Source organism: Myxocyprinus asiaticus, chromosome 38 (genome assembly GCF_019703515.2).
Source record: "Myxocyprinus asiaticus isolate MX2 ecotype Aquarium Trade chromosome 38, UBuf_Myxa_2, whole genome shotgun sequence".
NCBI classification, from domain to species: Eukaryota; Metazoa; Chordata; class Actinopteri; order Cypriniformes; family Catostomidae; genus Myxocyprinus; species Myxocyprinus asiaticus.
The window spans coordinates 5,134,389-5,154,045 of NC_059381.1; the positions used below are offsets into that span (position 1 = coordinate 5,134,389).

At 42.2% G+C, this 19,657-nt stretch overlaps 1 protein-coding gene across 1 annotated transcript; it reads left to right on the forward strand.

Moving 5' to 3' along the window:
• Positions 1-2,486: 2,486 nt before the first annotated feature.
• On the forward strand, positions 2,487-18,888 carry wdr38 (WD repeat domain 38). Its single transcript, XM_051677870.1, has 4 exons — positions 2,487-2,623; positions 18,027-18,107; positions 18,207-18,329; positions 18,773-18,888. The coding sequence occupies exons 2-4, from the start codon at positions 18,036-18,038 to the stop codon at positions 18,836-18,838; spliced, it is 261 nt and encodes an 86-aa protein (XP_051533830.1). The 5' UTR covers positions 2,487-2,623; positions 18,027-18,035; the 3' UTR covers positions 18,839-18,888.
• Positions 18,889-19,657: the final 769 nt, after the last annotated feature.

A 19,657-nucleotide genomic window follows, 5' to 3' on the forward strand; every position in this document is an offset into this window, starting at 1 on the left:
CGCCCCACCGAGAATGAACCACATTATAGCGACCATGAGGAGGTTACCCCATGTGACTCTACCCTCCCTAGCAACCGGGCCAATTTGGTTGCTTAGGAGACCTGGCTGGAGTCACTCAGCACGCCCTTGGATTCAAACTAGCGAACTCCAAGGGTGGTAGCCAGCCTCTTTTACCACTGAGCTACCCAGGCCTAGCCTGAGGATTTTTAATTCTTTGACATATTGTCCTCCTAGAACAGTTATGGAACAGAGTGTATAGAATCTCACTCGCATGGCATCACGTGACTCCAATCCCATCAAATTTAAAATATGGGGTTGCTCTGAATAATGTCTATCCACAGATTTCCTGACTAACAGCTGGGCGGTGCCATGATGATTCTAATTGCCACTGGGCTGTTTTCTGGTCTCCGTAAAAAACTACCAATAGGACATGGCTGGGTCTAAGGAGGGGCTAGTCTGCCCCCCTATTTACCATTTTAAGTGTTAATAGGAGTAAAAATTAGTTCAGGCTCAACTTGTGCAGTTGTTGGCTGTCATAGCAACTCAAAGTTAATGATATCAACGTAACTAACCTTGTTCATAGCTTCACGTCATCCACCCACTCCTTAAACTTTGGCGAGTGAGGCACTGTCCAAAAAGACGTTCATCGCGACTCTCTAAAGCAGTGTTTCTCAACTGGTGGGATGCAACCCAAAAGTGGGTCGCAGGTCTGTTCGGATTGGGTCGCGAACAGCAGCAGGGAAAGAAAAGTTAAATGGTTCTGCCTCCATTTAAAAAATATTGGCTGCCACCCAAGCGAAATTTAATGATAAGCTCGTGTTAGGCACTATATAAGTTCTAAATATGCTTATCTGCAATGAGATATTTTCGCAGTGCGATTGAAACCTGGACTTCTCTCCTTTTTTTTTTAACATTGACAAAGTCCATTGTCTTAACTCTACTTATAAGGGCACTGCACTGTAAATATAAGGGCATGTACTGTACATGAAGGTCTTTAAAGTCTGGACCTCCAAGACTTATGACTTCAACAACTTGATACTTGCCCTTATGCTTGAAAATAAAGAACAAAACTATGCATGACAAAAACAAAATGCAACACATGCTCCATTAAATACAGGTTACGTTTTTCACTTGGGTCTCCACTTGATGTCCAATGTAAAATCTGGGTTCTGAAGCAAAACCAGTTGAGAACCACTGCTTTTTTTGTATTATTATTTTTTTTTTTTTTTTTTTACAATTTTGACAAAAAACAACAGAGACTGCTGAAAACTTAAGCAGGCATCCTTTAAGAATCATGAAACACTTCCGCATTCAGGAAAAAGGTGGTTACCATAACTGCGTCATAAGTTTGAACAAGAATAGCCAACAACCTAGTTGTTTTTGCAAATTAAGCTGGAAAATGCATTAGAAGAAAGTACTTTAACAATTAAAAAATTACTTCTGTAAGATCTCATGAATCCACTGTACGCCTATTCCTCAAAGTCTTGAATTCATTTGTCGAAATTACAGGTATTATGTACTGAAAATGTAGGTCTATACATGTGTCTATTTTTCAAGCTAATATCTTGTCCTATTGACATTGCGTTCATGTAAGATTCACAGCAGTGCAAAGGAAATGCTGTAAGAGATAACAAAAGTTTGGGAGCGACATACAGCAGCAGTTCTAGTCTTTCCTTTCCTGACCAGATCTAGATTAAAGAACAACTGAAGCCCTATAAATGCGTTCACTTTCCATCAGTTGTTTGTTTGATGGTCTTCTTGTGTATTTGTTTGCATAATGGTTACTAGCGCGTTCTGCTGTCATTGTGCATGACACTGGAACAGTTCAAATGTGTATCAAAGGTACAAACAGATAGAGAGAGATGATTTTATTTCTTAGAACAAAGGACCAGCTCCTGTCATAAATGTGACCTCAAATGTAATGCCTTAGAAAAATCTCCCATGCATTTTTTCACACCCCCACATATCCGTGCACGCACACAATTGATTTAATTTGAACCCTAACCTTAACCATGCAGGTGAAAGAGCTTAACTAGTGATTATTTTCCACTATATCAGTAGTTGATTTTGCTCAGGAACCAAGTGATGACCCAACACAGTCCCAAAATTATTTATTGTATAAAAGTAAACAAAAATGTCCTTAAAACAAGCATTGAAATTCATTAACATTACCATTAACATGACATAGTCTGAATAGGAAAATAGATAATTTCATAAATTTTCATGATTTGTTGTGATGTGTTTCTTTCTTTTGTTTCAACTGCTCTTCTGAAGACAGCAAGGAAATGTTTGTTTTATACAGATAACCAATTACTTTCAGTCCTAAGAATACTTTTGAGTAACTGAAACTCCTATGTGCGTCTTACGTGGACAGAAATGAGCTATGGCTAAACAAAAATAGCATCAAATAGAGGCGGCACAGTTTCTTTTATGTTTTTAAAACTGTTGAGTTTTCTATCAAAGTGATTGTTGTTCAGTAAAGGTGAAAATGTCATGTTGTCATGTCAATGACTAACACGCATCCACTGCTGCAAACTAACTGTGAGAACTTCATGCAAACAACTTATGAAACATCCTCCAGCTGAGAGTAAATATCCAGACAGAAAACCTACAGAGCTGTTGTGTAAGTAATACTCTCAAACTGTGAGAGTGGAACACAGATGTTTTTTCTTACTAATTGGACAACTGAGACAAAGACAGACATGTAGAATTTGTGGGAAAATGACTTTTAGCCCTGAATTGTGACACATCTGAATATTTAAAGGCTCACGTAGTATATTTACACATGCATGAACAGGTACTCATGAACTCCATGTACACACATCTGACGCATATAGCAGGAAGAGGCCAAATCCTTTTGCTGTAACCCTAACCTAAACTGAGAAGACTCACAGTGTTTAGATTTATCACATCTACAGTAAAACCTTTAGATCTGGGTTTAACATCATATGCATTTGGGCTGGTTTAGCTGATTATTTGATTTCTTGGAATATGAATTATTGCAAAGTTTAGATTTTTTAAGCCATTCAGGAGGAAAGGCTATTATATTATATTATATTATATTAACAGGTAACAGTAGAAAGCTTACTTTTACAGCTTTCATTAGTCTTGGTTAATGTTAAATTCTACATATAGGCCTACTAATTTTAGCTTTTTATATTAAAAGTTGTATATGATCATGTTAGTTAATGCTATATAAACTAACTGAATAAATAATGAACAATAGTATTTTGATAAATTAATATTTATCAAGATTAGACTAACAAATGCTGTTAAAAATACAGTGCATCCGGAAAGTATTCACAGCGCTTCACTTTTTCCACATTTTGTTATGTTACAGCCTTATTCCAAAATGGACTAAATTCATTATTTTCCTCAAAATTCTACAAACAATACCCCATAATGACAATGTGAAAGAAATTTGTTTGAAATCTTTGCAAATGTACATAAGTATTCACAGCCTTTGCTCAATAATTTGAAGCACCTTTGGCACCAATTACAGCCTCAAGTCTTTTTGAGTATGATGCTACAAGCTTGGCACACCTATTTTTGGGCAGTTTCTCCCATTCTTCTTTGTAGGACCTCTCAAGCTCCATCAGGTTGGATGGGGTGCATCGGTCCACAGCCATTTTCAGATCTCTCCAGAGATGTTCAATCAGGTTCAAGTCTGGGCTCTGGCTGGGCCACTCAAGGACATTCACAGAGTTGTCCCGGAGCCACTCCTTTGTTATCTTGGCTGTGTGCTTAGGGTCGTTATCCTGTTGGAAGATGAACCTTCGCCCCAGTCTGAGCTCCAGAGCGCTCTGGAGCAGGTTTTCATCAAGGATGTTGCTGTACACTGCTGCATTCATCTTTCCCTCGATCCTGACTAGTCTCCCAGTTCCTGCCGCTGAAAAACATCCCCACAGCATGATGCTGCCACCACCATGCTTCACTGTAGGGATGGTATTGGCCAGGTGATGAGCGGTGCCTGGTTTCCTCCAGACATGACACTTGCCATTCAGGCCAAAGAGTTCAATCTTTGTTTCTCATGGTCTGAGAGTCTTTCAGGTGCATTTTGGCAAACTCCAGGCGGGTTGTCATGTGCCTTTTACTGAGGAGTGGCTTCCGTCTGGCCACTCTACCATACAGGCCTGATTAGTGGAGTGCTGCAGAGATGGTTGTTCTTCTGGAAGGTTCTCTTCTCTCCACAGAGAAATGCTGGAGCTCTGTCAGAGTGACCATCGGGTTCTTGGTCACCTCCCTGACTAAGGCCCTTCTCCCCCGATTGCTCAGTTTGGCCAGACGGCCAGCTCTAGGAAGAGTCCTGGTGGTTCCAAACTTCTTCCATTTACGGATGATGGAGGCCACTGTGCTCATTGGGACCTTCAATGCTGCAGAAATTTTTCTGTACCCTTCCCCAGATCTGTGCCTCGATACAATCCTGTCTCGGAGATCTACAGACAATTCCTTGGACTTCATGGCTTGGTTTGTGCTCTGACATGCACTGTTAACGGTGGGACCTTATATAGACAGGTGTGTGCCTTTCCAAATCATGTCCAATCAACTGAATATAACACAGGTGGACTCCAATCAAGTTGTAGAAACATCTCAAGGATGATCAGTGGAAACAGTGGATGCACCTGAGCTCAATTGAGTGTCATGGCAAAGGCTGTGAATACTTATGTACATGAGATTTTTTTTGTTTTTTATTTTTAATAAATTTGCAAAGATTTCAAAAAAACTTCTTTCACGTTGTTGTAAAGAGGAGGCGAGAAGCAGCTTTCCTGGTTCAGGTCAGGTGTAAGCGCCCTTACCGCTTTTTCTCTCTCCGGAGAGATGCTTGACCATGCCCCCGCTGCCACATATCCCCACCGCCCGACTCAGGCCGGGGCGGCATCCGGCCTGCCTACCACTCCCCCCCATTCCTGGAAAGGAAGTCGGCAACAGCCATCTGCACCCCCGGTCTGTGGACCACCTTGAACTTAAACAGCTGAAGAGCCAGATACCAACGGGTGATCCGGGCATTAGTATCTTTCATGCGGTGGAGCCACTGGAGTGGGGCGTGATCCGAGCAGAGGGTGAAGGCCCGCCCCAGCAGGTAGTATCGGAGAGTGAGGACCACCCACTTGATGGTGATTCATTCCTTTTCCACGGTGCTGTACTTAGTTTCCCTTAACGAGAGCTTATGGCTAATGTACAGCACCGGCGCTCCTCCCCCTCCACCACCTGCAAGAGTACGGCCCCCAGCCCCCTGTCTGAAGCATCTGTCTGTAAAACAAGAGGGAGAGAGAAGTCAGGTGAATGTAAAAGCGCCCCCCCCGCAAAGTGCAGCTTTAACTTGCATGAACGCCCGCTGACACCAGACCGGATCTGGAGCTCCCTTTTTAGTGAGATCAGTCAGCAGGCTGGTGACGTCCGAATAATTAGGTACGAACCTTCTATAATAGCCAGCCAGCCCCAGGAACTGTCTCACCCCCTTTTTGGTCTTGGGTCTCGGGCAGGTCGCAATCGCCGCTGTCTTGTCAATTTGGGGACGCACCTGCCCGTGGCCCAAGTGGAACCCCAGGTACCGTACCTCCACCCATCCAATCGCGCACATCTTCGGGTTCGCTGTGAGTCCTGCTTGGCGCAGCGATCTCAGAACCGCCCTCAGATGTTGCATATATCGCTGCCAATCATTGCTATAAATGATGATGTCATCTAAATAGGCAGCGGCGTAAGCTGAATGCGGTCTGAGGATTCGGTCCATGAGACGCTGAAACGTAGCCGGGGCTCCAAACAAACCGAACGGAAGTGTCACAAATTGGTGTAATCCAAACGGTGTGGAGAAGGCGGTTTTCTCACGGGAAATTGGTGTCAAGGGGATCTGCCAATAACCCTTCGTCAAATCCAATGTCAAATAAAAACGAGCAGTGCCCAACCGATCGAGCAACTCATCAACGCGAGGCATTGGATATGCATCAAATTTAGACACCGCGTTGACTTTTCTATAATCCACACAGAATCGTACAGACCCGTCGCTCTTAGGCACTAGAACAACTGGGCTGGACCAATCACTCTGGGATTCTTCTATTACCCCCATATCAAGCATTGCATCTAATTCTTCCCAAAAGATTTTTTTCTTGTGTTTGGGTAATCGATAGGGGCGGCTAAGTACCACGACCCCCGGCTCGGTCTCGATGTGGTGATGGATGAGGTTTGTACATCCCGGTAGAGGGGAGAACACATCTGCAAACTCCTGTTACAACCTAGCAACCTCCGTGAGTTGGCTCGGTGAGAGGTGGTCTCCGCAAATGACTGGGGTGAACTGTTTATGTTTTGAACTCGCCTCCGGTCCGAGCTCCGCCTTCTCGGGAACTACCGTAGCCAACGTCACGGGAACCGCCTCCCTCCACAATTTCAGGAGATTGAGGTGGTATATTTGACGTGCGTCCCTTCTATTGGTTCGTTTAACCTCATAATCGAGATCTCCCACTCGTCGTGTGACCTCAAAGGGTCCTTGCCACTTGGCGAGTAATTTAGAGCTTGATGTGGGAAGCAATACAAGCACTTTATCTCCCGGTGCAAATTCCCTTAGCTGAGTTCCCCTGTCATACAGTCGGCGCTGTCATTCTTGAGCTTGGAGCAAATTCTCCTGTGTTAGCTGTCCCAAAGTGTGGAGTTTTGCTCTAAGATCAAGAACATACTGAATTTCATTTTTACTGTTTGAAGGTTCCTCCTCCCAGGCTTCTCGCAATACATCAAGCACGCCGCGTGGTCGTCGCCCATACAGCAGTTCGAATGGAGAGAAGCCAGTGGAGGCTTGCGGGACCTCTCGTACTGCAAATAACAGGGGGTCGAGCCATTTATCCCAATTTCTAGCATCGTCGTGTACGAACTTACGAATCATGTTTTTGAGGGTTTTATTAAATCGTTCCACCAGGCCATCCGTTTGAGGATGGTATACACTGGTGCGAATCGATTTAATATTTAACAACTCGTACAGTTCGCGTAGTGTCCGTGACATAAATGTTGTGCCCTGATCGGTGAGGATTTCTTTTTGGAATCCCCACCCGGGAGATTATTTTGAAGAGTGCCTCCGCAACACTGCGTGCTGAGATGTTGCGAAGAAGCACGGCTTCCGGATTGGTCCACTAGGACCAATACAAAGCGATGTCCATGTGCTGACCGTTCTAATGGCCCGACGAGGTCCATTCCAATTCTCTCAAAGGGGACCTCGATCAAAGGGAGAGGGCGCAATGGCGCTTTTGGGGTGGCCGGTGGGTTAACCAGTTGGCATTCGCGGCATGCCGCACACCACCTGCGGACATCGCCGCCAATGCCCGGCCAATAGAAACGGGCTATTAGACGGTTCAGTGTTTTCCTTTCTCCTAGGTGACCCGCCATGGGATTATAATGAGCCGCCTGGAATACCATTTCCCGACGGCTCCTTGGAATCAAGAGTTGGGTTGTATCCTCTTTGGTCCAAGTGTCCTGTGTCACTCTATACAACCGCTCATTTATAATTGCAAAATAAGGGTATGAGAGGGCGATGTCCGGCTGGAGTCGTTGACCATCGATGACTCTCTCTTGGTCAAAGGCGTGTTTGAGGGTTTCGTCTCGCGACTGCTCCAAAGGGAAATCCCCGTCAGGGAATTCCCTGAGAAGGGGCTGCAGCCTCTCCCCCTCTCTCGTCATTATGACGTGGAGCAGCGGATGGGTGAGGCGGGAACTAACCGCAGTCTCCACTCTATGCTTTTTCCCCCGAAATTTAATCGTCAGGGTCACCACCGGATACTTGTGAATATCCCTGTGTACACATTTCACCTTCACCGTTTTAGTTGTGACCAATGCCTCGGGTTGAACCAGGCGTTGGTGGATAGTGGTTTGATTACACCCTGTGTCCACCAATGCCTGGTGAGTACCCCCCTTGACACTTACCGATATCCGGTACGCTCCGGCCCAGTCGGGGGCAGCCTGTGGGTCAGTAACCCACACCACCGTCCCCAGCTCCATCAGAGGGCACTGATCTCGGAAGTGGCTCGGGTCTCCGCACCTCCAGCAGGCCGGCCCAGGTGCTACGCCCGCACTTGCATCGGCGGGCGCCCCCCCTGAGGGGGAGAGCGGCGGGGCATTGGGATAGGGGTAGGTGTCGCCTCCCACACCCAGGGAACTGGTCTCAGGGGCTGAAGTCCTCCTCGTCTGCATGGGGCAGGAACGGGACCTGGAGAGAGAGCAGAATGAGAGGAGAGAGGGGAGGGGGAAGAAACAGAGGAAGGAGAAAAAATGTAGGAGGTCTCTTCCGCCCTGGGGATCGCCGCCATGTGGTCCTCCGCAAGCCGGACAGCTTCCTCCAACGACGCCGGGCGGTGGCACTGGACCCACTCCGCCGTCCCTTTTAGCAGTCGATGTGTGAATTGCTCCAGTACCACCTGGTCGATAACTCCATCGATGTCGCGGTCCCCCGCTAGCAGCCATCTTCGGCAAGCGTCACGGAGCCGCTGGGCGAAGGCAAACGGGCGGTCGGAGCTCTCCAACTTCAAGCTCCGAAGGAGTTGACGACTTTCCTCCGGAGTGCGACCAACCCGTTGCAAGATGGCTCTCTTTAAATCTCCGTAGGCCAGGAGGCTCGTCGCTGGCAGTTGTTGAGCCGCGAGCTGGGCTTCCCCGGACAATAGTGGGATCAGTCGGGCTGCCCATTGGCCGAGCGGCCAACCCCAGATCTCGGCGGTCCGCTCAAACAAATCCAGGAAGGCCTAGGGGTCGTCCGCCGCCCCCATTTTCTGTAAAGCTGGCGGGGGTAACGGCGTGGGAGCATCCGGGGTCGCGGCTGAGGACGCCTTCTGGCTGAGGAGGCTCCGGATCACCTGCCGGTCCTCGGCTTCTTGGTCCGGCAATCTTGGTCTTGTCGGAGCTCAAGCAGTGTCTGTTGGTGGCTCTGATGTAGGCTGGCGAGGGCTTGGAGGATCTCCGCCAACTGGGAGGACTCTACGGGACGACTTCCATCCATTTTCAACCCAAACTTCAATTCCCGGGCTTCTGCACCAGTGTAAAGAGGAGGCGAGAAGCAGCTTTCCTGGTTCAGGTAAGGGTTTATTTTTCTCTTTGCAATATTGAACTTTAATCACACACCGCTTCATCAAAATAAAACTCTCATCATCACAAAACTCTTGCTTCCTGTTCGGCTCTGTGGTGCCCAGGCTCTATCTCCCTTTTCTACTTGCGGTGTGGCTCTATTTATCCGCTCTCCCCGTGCTTACTGAAATTAGAGACAGGTGTTAGACATAATTTAGCTCAGGTGTAAGCGCCCTTACCGCTTTCTCTCTTTCCGGAGATATGCTTGACCATGCCCCCGCTGCCACAGTTGTCATTATGGGGTGTTGTTTGTAGAATTTTGAGGAAAATAATGAATTTAATCCATTTTGGAATAAGGCTGTAACATAACAAAATGTGGAAAAAGTGAAGCGCTGTGAATACTTTCCGGAAAAAACCTTGTATGAAATCATACGAAATAGCCAACTTGTAAAATATGTACGAATTTTCATGAGAGAAGCACAGACACTCAAGAGACCGTATCTCTGGATATAGCAACACTTAAAACCCAAACAAAACGTTAACCTCCTCATGGTCGCTATAATGTGGTTCTCGCTCTTGGTGGGGCGCGTGGTGAGTTGTGCATGGATGCCGCGGAGAATAGCGTGAAGCCTCCACACGCGCTATGTCTCCGCGGTAATGCGCTCAACAAGCCACATGATTAGATGCACGGATTGACTGTCTCAGATGCGGAGGCAACTGAGATTCGTCCTCCGCCACCCGGATTGAGGCGGGTCACTACACCACCATGAGAGGACCTAGAGCGTGTTGGGAACTGGGCATGCCAAATTGGGGAGAAAACGGGAGAAAATCCAAAAAAATTAAAAACTTGACCTAAACTGAGCTGTAACACTAACCACTGCAGCCATGTATCTGATATAAAGGCATCTTATATTAGGCTATGTTTATTTATTTAGGCCATATTTGACATTGCTGAAATGTTTTCTCATGCATAAAGAGGCATGTGGCACCATCCCTCTGAGAACTTCAGATACCATTATATCTAACATTAGATATTTTTCCAGACATAACAAAGAGGTAGGCTTTGATATTATGTATATATTCTTCATTTCTATGTATTCTAGAAATGTATTTATTTATTTGATTTTCTTCATTTTTCTGTATTTTATAGTTAAACTGTAGTGTTATTACAGAAGAACATTATATATATTTTTTTCTCACCTTACTGTCCATTTCTCACCTGTTCCTCCAGTGAACTACTGCGTGTTCTCGCCTGACTGTCTGATACTGCTCACGTGATGTGATGACAGTAAACTTTACCTATGGAACACAACGTGTGCCAAACACATAGCCACAGTTAGTGGACACAAAGGGGCACAAAGAATTAATTGAATCAAAGTTTGTTTATCAATTACACAACAATGCAGTGTGCAGCAGTAGGCCTAATTGTTGACGATTTCTTTTGCAAACTGAAAAGGATAGAAATCTCAAAAAATATTAAGATTAAAAGCAGGGGTGGGGCCAGAAGGGTGGCACGGGATGGCAGATGCCACCCTAAAAATGAGCTTTGCCACCCCACTTGCCATCCCAACTCAGACCTCGTTCGTGTCCTGGAGACGGTATGCAACGGCTTAACCCGTCTGTGTTGCGCATGGTCCATAACAACATTCCACCCCTGTCTGGTAGGATATTCTGCCTCAGTAGACACACATTTATATACGAGTTTAGCATGTATGGGATTATTATGCATCACCCAAAATAATGGTATTCAAATGGAAAAAAATGACAATTTAGCTGTAACCTCACAAAAATACAAATTATGAAAGGGGGCCATCTTGCCCCACCATTGGGACAAGAAGCTCCCCGGGGGTATCTTACCCCAGCTGTCACCTAATCTTCACATAATATATTATCTACAGGCCAAATTAATCCTAATAATTTTTGTTTTTTGGAAAAATATGTCATTACTTAAAATCTTGACAATTAAATTTGAATACATTTACTCAAATGTTTCATAATCACAACTCAAAGTACAAAATCACAATCACAGAAAAGTATCTGAAATGCAACTTTGTGTATTCATCAAATCATTAAATTACTTGTTTCTTTAACATTATCTAGCAACCAAATATTTGGAGGCAAGATGCCCATGGGGGCATTTTGCCCCATTCTGATGGGGCAATCTTACCCCAAGAGTACAATTTTAACTTCAGAATAAAAATGGCATATTTTTTTCCTCAAATCTAAGTTAATTATTCTGCCCTTAAGTCCCCCATGAACAAATATACATACAAACTTTTCATATTTAACGTAATATAAAGACACAGTTCACTATTTTCAAATATAAGAAAATTAGATCAGTTTACTTAAAAACTGTTCCGATGGGATTAGTCTCAAAAATACTATTGCTCAGATGAACTATCAACATGAAGTAGTGCACATGAAATTTATAAATATACTAAAGTTAGTTTTGATGCCATATGTGATCAAGAGGAAAATTAAAGTTGGGGGGGGGGGATATCTTACACCAGAGGGGCATCTTCCCCCATCTCACCCTACCGTACTGTATATAAACATAGGCCTTTTTTTTTTAATAGATTTTTCCACATATAGTATGCAAGTAATTAGCTATTGTAATCTAATTATTTTAAGACAAAAAAGCAGTGAACACATGACACGTTGAATTCTAGTAATCAGATTACAGTTACTAACTCTTTCCATTAAGTTAAATACTTTTATGTACATTACTTGGGAGTACACATTTTTAAAATAGAATTTTGTAGAATTTAAAATAAGAAGAAAAAACCAAGGCACACCTGATATATTATCAGCAGGTGCGTAGGAAAAATAACTGAAGTAAATAAACAAGAAACAAATCCCACACACTGCTGCTGCTTGCGAATAAACAATTGAATTAATACAAATACCTGACGAAGGTCGCATGACTGAAACGTTGTATTAATTAAATAGTTTTTTTGCAAGCAGTAGTACAATTTAAAATAAAATGATATAGAGGCGTATATCATATGTACGTCTCTTTGCGCTTCTGTGACAGCGTACGCCCCCTAATACATGTGATGCTGAGTGAATGCAGAGACTATTTAGCCCGAGACGGAGCACTTGTATTAAAATAATAGGAGAAATTGGAACAATATTGTGGAGGTAGAAAAGGAAGTCCATCCTCACAGGTTAAAATTCAATCACCTTTTAGATACAGACATTGCCTGTCAGTCAACTCAGCTAGACCGGCCTGAAAAATATAGCTTTTTAGAGTGGTCTGAGCTAAAGAAGCACAATTTATAATGCCAGTGTTTTCAGATTTTTCTGCTGAGTTGAAATATGTGATTTGATCGTAATCTTGACTAACTGTTTTCGAGATTTCGGTCTTTCCCTATTCAAGTAGATAGTAACTATATTTTTATGCCACTTGTATCCTTAGAAAATAACTGTTTGGGAGCGTTCCCAAGATGGCGGCCGGATGGGCAGGGTTGGGGAGTAACGGAATACATGTAACGGGATTACGTATTTAAAATACAGAATATAAGTAACTGTATTCCACTACAGTTACAATTTAAATCATTGGTAATTAGAATACAGTTACATTCAAAAAGTATTTTGATTACTGAAGAGATTACTTTGCATTTTATTGTCATTTGTTTCATTTAATATTTAGTCCTTTCAGATGGAAAAATGTAGACATAAATGATGCGATCCAAAGTGCATTTGAACAGCGGTGAAACATTTTCTTATGATGTGATACATTCATACGAGCAGACAGAGAAGTAAGTTTGAAGTAAGTTTGGAGCAGAAGAAATAGAAATAAACCTTGTGTAAATTATCAGCTTTACGCTAAGCTAAAATGCTATTTCTAGCCATTTTACATGCACATGTTACCAGGCACAATCATATATTTTATCAAGAAAATTCAAGAACTGAAAAATGTCAAGTCTGCATCTAGAGATGCAAGGGTTTGCCTTATGCAATTTAAGATTTTACAAAGATTTTATTGGACCCCTTCTAGATTATATAGGCTTGGTCTTAAAGACACACCCACCTGCTGGCGATGCCAGTCAGAAGTTGGAGACACAACCCATGTTTTCTGGGGATGCGTTAAGATCCAAGATTTTTGGTTAAAGATTCAGAATTATTTGCGTGACATTCTGGGCACTCAAATTTTACTTTGCCCCAGACTTTGCATTTTGGTGATGGGGAAGTTATAAATTCAGGGGACAGATATATAAAAAATTGGGTTCTGACTGGCGTGATTATTGGCAGACAAATTATTTTAAGGGGATGGAAGTCAGACAGAGTGCCACCATTTCTGGAGTGGTGTGCGGAGATGGGGAGGGTGGCGGCTTATGAGAAGATGATAGATGAAAGGCTGGGGCTGGAGGACTTATTTTTCAGGAAGTGGGGTAGGTATTTGGCAGTTTTGGAGGACTCTAGGGGAAGGGATGAGGAGGGAGATGTTTAGTTTAATTATGCACGTTTATTATATATTTTATTTTTTATTTATTTTTATTTATTTATTTTTTATTTTATTGTTTGTGTGTGTGTGTATTATTTTATGTGACCACAGGGGTGTTTTTTGAGGTAGGGTGGGGTTGGTGTTTGGGGAGGGATGTTAATGAGGGTTAAAAGTTAAATGTTGATTCGGTGTGTATATGTTGTGTTTTTCTCTGTTGTGTTTTTTCTTTGAATCAATAAAAAATGTTAATTACAAAAAAGAAAATTCAAGAAAATTCACATTGGGGCCTGGGTAGCTCAGTGAGTATTGACGCTGACTATCACCCCTGGAGTCACGAGTTCAAATCCAGGGTGTGCTGAGTGACTCCAGCCAGGTCTCCTAAGCAACCAAATTGGCCCGGTTGCTAGGGAGGGTAGAGTCACATGGGGTAACCTCCTTGTGGTTGCTATAATGTGGTTCTCGCTCTCGGTGGGGTGCGTGGTGAGTTGTGCGTGGATGCCGCGGAGAATAGCGTGAAGCCTCCACATGCGCTAGGTCTCTGCGGTAATTCGCTCAACAAGCCACATGATAAGATGCACGGATTGACTGAGTCAAATGCGGAGGCAACTGAGATTCATCCTCCGCCACCCGGATTGAGGCGGGTCACTACACCACCATGAGAGGACCTAGAGCGTGTTGGGAACTGGGCATGCCAAATTGGAGAGAAAAGGGGAGAAAATCCCCAACAAAAAAAGAACTTGACCTAAACTGAGCTGTAACACTAACCACTGCAGCCATGTATCTGATATAAAGGCATCTTATATTAGGCTATGTTTATTTATTTAGGCCATATTTGACATTGCTGAAATGTTTTCTCATGCATAAAGAGGCATGTGGCGCCATCCCTCTGAGAACTTCAGATACCATTATATCTAACATTAGATATTTTTCCAGACATAACAAAGAGGTAGGCTTTGATATTATGTATATATTCTTCATTTCTATGTATTCTAGAAATGTATTTATTTATTTGATTTTCTTCATTTTTCTGTATTTTATAGTTAAACTGTAGTGTTATTACAGAAGAACATTATATATTTTTTTCTCACCTTAATGTCCATTTCTCACCTGTTCCTCCAGTGAACTACTGCGTGTTCTCGCCTGACTGTCAGATACTGCTCACGTGATGTGATGACAGTAAACTTTACCTATGGAACACAACGTGTGCCAAACACATAGCCACAGTTAGTGGACACAAAGGGGCACAAAGAATTAATTGAATCAAAGTTGTTTATCAATTACACAACAATGCAGTGTGCAGCAGTAGGCCTAATTGTTGACAATGATTTCTTTTGCAAACTGAAAAAGATAGAAATCTCAAAAAATATTAAGTTTAAACGCAGGGGTCGGGCCAGAAGGGTGGCACGGGGTGGCAGATGCCACCCTAAAAATGAGTTTGGCACCCCACTTGCCATCCCAACTCAGACCTCGCTCATGTCCTGGAGACGGTATGCAACGGCTTAACCCGTTTGTGTAGCCTGGGTAGCTCAGCAAGTATTGACGCTGACTACCACCCCTGGAGTCACGAGTTCGAATCCAGGGCATGCTGAGTGACTCCAGCCAGGTCTCCTAAGCAACCAAATTGGCCCGGTTGCTAGGGAGGGTAGAGTCACATGGGGTAACCTCCTCGTGGTCGCTATAATGTGGTTCTCGCTCTCGGTGGGGCGCGTGCTGAGTTGTGCATGGATGCCGCGGAGAATAGCGTGAAGCCTCTGCATGTGCTAGGTCTCCACGGTAATGCGCTCAACAAGCCACGTGATAAGATGCACGGATTGACGCGGAGGCAACTGAGATTCGTCCTCCGCCACCCGGATTGAGGCGAGTCACTACGCCACCATAAGGACTTAGAGCACATTGGGAATTGGGCATTCCAAATTGGAGAGAAAATGGGAGAAAAAAAATAATAGAAATTCACGTTGGATCATAATTTCTTTTTTTCGAGTAAGACCTTTGATATTAGGGCAAAAATCATATTTTTGATAATAATTTTTTTATTGTTTTCATGTAAAAATATCTAAAAATCCTTAAAACAAGATCAGTTTGATTTATCTTGTTTTAGAAACAACAATGCATAAGATATTTAGGTTTTTCAGAGAATGTATTTTTAACATGTGTATTTTGTCTTACTGTACTGGCAGAGTTTTTATAGTCAAAACAAGTGAAAATATCTACCAGTGCTGAAGAAGTAATCCAAAGTATTTAGAATACGTTACTGACCTTGAGTAATCTAATGGAATACAAATTACATTTTACAGCATGTATTCTGTAATCTGTAGTGGAATACATTTCAAAAGTAACCCTCCCAACCCTGCGGATGGGTGATGTACGAGTGCTATCGAGGTGAAGTGTTATATCAGAAACTCGGGTTAACATTAACTGATAGCACAAGTACACCCAGACTTCTATTTGATATGTCTGTTTTCATCTGGAAGACGTAGTTTTTAGGTTGTTTGGTCATCTGCAATACATCTTTTAGACGTATTGACGGATGTCAATAAAACATTCAGCAGATGTCTTTGAGCCATTTATGATTGAGACTGTTTGTAAATCTGCTTTTTTTAAAAATGTTTTTTAGATGTTAATTAGAAAGCGATGTATTCCAGATGACACGCTCTTAACCTTGTTCGGTCATTTTTGACCGAAATCCATTTTCCCGATGTAATAAAAATGGTTTCCTTTATCTGAGGGGTTCAAGGCTTGGTGACTTTTGCTCCACTTGCCATCTGAACACACAACATTTTTTAACTTGATGTGATCAGTCTAAGTGGTTGGTAAAAAAAAAAAAAAAAAAAAAGCCACACCTTTTCAGTGCATGGTTAAAATTGACAGACCATAGTAAATTAATGGTCTAAACATTTTATCATTTTAAAATGTATTAGTCAAATGCAATTTATAAATCAGCCACAATGCAAAACAAACACACACACACACACACACACACACACACACAAATGAACTGGTGACACTATAACACAGAGCATTTTCTTTTTTATTTTGTCAAATAAAATCTATAAATCAGCCACAATGTAAAACAAACACACACACAAAATGAAGGGGTAAAACTATACAACATGCAGAGTGCAAAACACACATGCACACACACACACACACACACACACACACACATACACACACACAAGAATTTGTGATACTATAACGCAGAGTATTTTTTTATTTTGTAAAATAAAATCTATAAATCAGCCACAATGAAGAACACACACAAACACACACACACACACACACACACACACACACACATACACACACACAAGAATTTGTGATACTATAACGCAGAGTATTTTTTTATTTTGTAAAATAAAATCTATAAATCAGCCACAATGAAGAACACACACAAACACAAAATGAAGTGGTAAGACTATACAACATGCAGAGTGCAAAACACACACACACACACACACACACACACACACACAAATGAACTGGTGATTCTATAACACAGTGGAATTTGTTTAGTTTATCAAATAAAATAAATATAAATCAGCCACAATAAAGAACACACACATACATGAGGATGTGAAACCATAACACACCCACAATGCAGACACACACACACCCACACGTATACACACAAACACACGGAAATGGGTGAGACAGCCAGAAGGCAAAACACAGAACACAACACACACACACACACACACAGAAATAAATAGGTGAGACTAACACAGCCAGAAGGCAGAATGCAGAACAGAGCACACACACACACACACACACACACGCACACAATAGTTTGATAATGTCTAAATATATATCCAAATGCATATAATTTAGAATTACTAAACAGTAGGTTGCTGCATAGAACACTGCAGCCATCTACTGGCTATTATTGTCATAACATGATTTTCAAGTCAAGTTATTTTTCTTTTTTCATCAGATAGAAGCAATCTGCCCCTAATACAAGAGATAATCTCACATTTTCTTCATGTTTCAACTAGGTTTTTACTGTAGTAAAGTTACATAAATTAGCTTATTTCCATATGCAAATGACTTTTAAAATAAAGAAATTAATATGTAAATAAGACCTAAAAAATAATAATAATAATAAAAATAAAAACATAAAATCCCAAAACGAGAGCATAATTTTATTTGATCATTTCTTTACCAAAAAATAAAATAATAATAATAATTAAATAAAAAAAAAACAGTTACACCTGTACTGTTTCTGGTCAAAAATGACCACAAACAGTAAAGTAAGCCACACTTCTTGATCAGAATAAGATAGTTAAACAGACATCTGGGAGATGTACATGGTGCATTTGGGTCAATGGTTACCTTTGGCAGGACAATTTGTGCCCCTTTTATAATTACAAAAGTTATGAGTTTGGTTAAGTGTAGTGTGAAAAGCTTATAAGCCATTTTTTAAGTGAGTGCACTTTCTGTTGTGCTGGTTACAGGTGTCTCTTGAGTGCACCAAGTGAAGAATGTACCCTCTTTTACTGTTATGTTAAAAAGCTCTGTGATTTGTTCCTGTTGTTTGATATTTCAGTCCGTTGAGATGGTTCATGAGTTGTTGGGTCACACTGCAGCTGTCCAGAGCAGCTCATTCTCATCAGATTCACAGTTTGTGGTATGACTCATTCACTCACATTCTCACTGTTTGTGTGATTTGTTTTTAAACTGTTTAGTATGTGCTACATCGCCTCCTTTTTCTTTTGGTTCACTGCAGGCTACATGTTCCTGGGATCAGTCAGTTAGAGTTTGGAAACTCCGGGATGGAAAAGAGGTCACGATATTACAGGGACACTTGGGAAACGTGGCCTGTTTAAGTTTTTCTGTTACTGGGATGCAGGTGAGCACACAAAAACAGATTTGTTTTTGAGGGTGAGGCTTGGTATTTAGTTCAGTATAAACCGAGCAAATAATCGTATTTTAGATTTGATTATTTTGTATTGCATTACCATTGGTGGATGGTTGAGAATGTTAAGGATAAATAGTGGTCCCAAAAAAGTATATGGACACTTAAAAATGTCTAGATTTCATTGCAGATAAAAGACAACAAAATATCAAAACAAGACACATGTACAAACAAATGATACTTGAGCTTTTCTCATAACAAACTGTAGTTTTCTGTACCATTTTTCCATTCCTTTTGTGCAAAAACTGGTGTCTTGTGTATTGTGGTCTTTTGAGTTTAATGTGTGCATTATGACATCACAGTGCCTCATCATTTGTGTATTCAATGGCCATAAGTTTGTCTGTACAGCATTATGACTCATGATATGTGTGTTTTAGGGTCATAAGGACTCAGCATATGGGTGTGTTCACTCCAGGTGGACAGCTTCTCACCAGCGGCTCTGACCAGTTAGATGTAGAACAGGAAGAGGAAAACTGATGAGTTTAAATGGAAAACGGGACAATCATGACCACTTACATCAGCCGGGGTGATGTGAGCACAAGAAAGAAAGTCTAATGTAATCTGCATCCTTGATATTCATTGATTATAAAACTGCTGATCTATTCAGCACAGCCTTGATGAAAATCAGCTCCACATAAGTCGTGTTATGTAAAATGTATTACATTACTTTTGAATTATGTAAAAAGAACACTTCTGTAAGGGTTTTTTGGAACTTTGCTCTTTTGTATATTGTACATGTACATACAAACATCTTCTCTTGCTTGAGACAATTACTGAGCAATAGCTTTTTAATAACTACTGAGTGATTTAGGCTAAATTTGCATTTTATAGATTACACATTTTTATATCTCACATTTATTGTTTTTATTTATTTTTTTACTTTATAATCCCCTTTTCTCCCAGTTTGGAATGCCCAGTTCCCACTACTTAGTAGGTCCTCATGGTGGCGCAGTTACTCACCTCAGTCCGAGTGGTGGAGGACAAGTCTCAGTTGCCTCCGCTTCTGAGACCGTCAATCCATGCACCTTATCATGTGGCTCGCTGTGCATGACACTGCGGAGACTCCCAGCATGTGGAGACTCATGCTACTCTCCCTGATCCATGCACAACTTACCACGCGCCACATTGAGAGCGAGAACCACTAATCGCGACCACGAGGAGGTTACCCCATGTGACTCTACCCTCCCTAGCAACCGGGCCAATTTGGTTGCTTAGGAGACCTAGCTGGAGTCACTCAGCACACCCTGGATTCAAACTCGTGA

Excerpts from the sequence above, each read along its gene's own strand:
- wdr38 (XM_051677870.1), top strand. The coding sequence starts at position 18,036 with ATGGTTCATGAGTTGTTGGGTCACACTGCAGCTGTCCAGAGCAGCTCA. Across the intron at positions 18,108-18,206 it reads CATCAGATTCACAGTTTGTG|GCTACATGTTCCTGGGATCA; the intron begins GTATGACTCATT and ends GGTTCACTGCAG. Across the intron at positions 18,330-18,772 it reads TTTCTGTTACTGGGATGCAG|GGTCATAAGGACTCAGCATA; the intron begins GTGAGCACACAA and ends TGTGTGTTTTAG.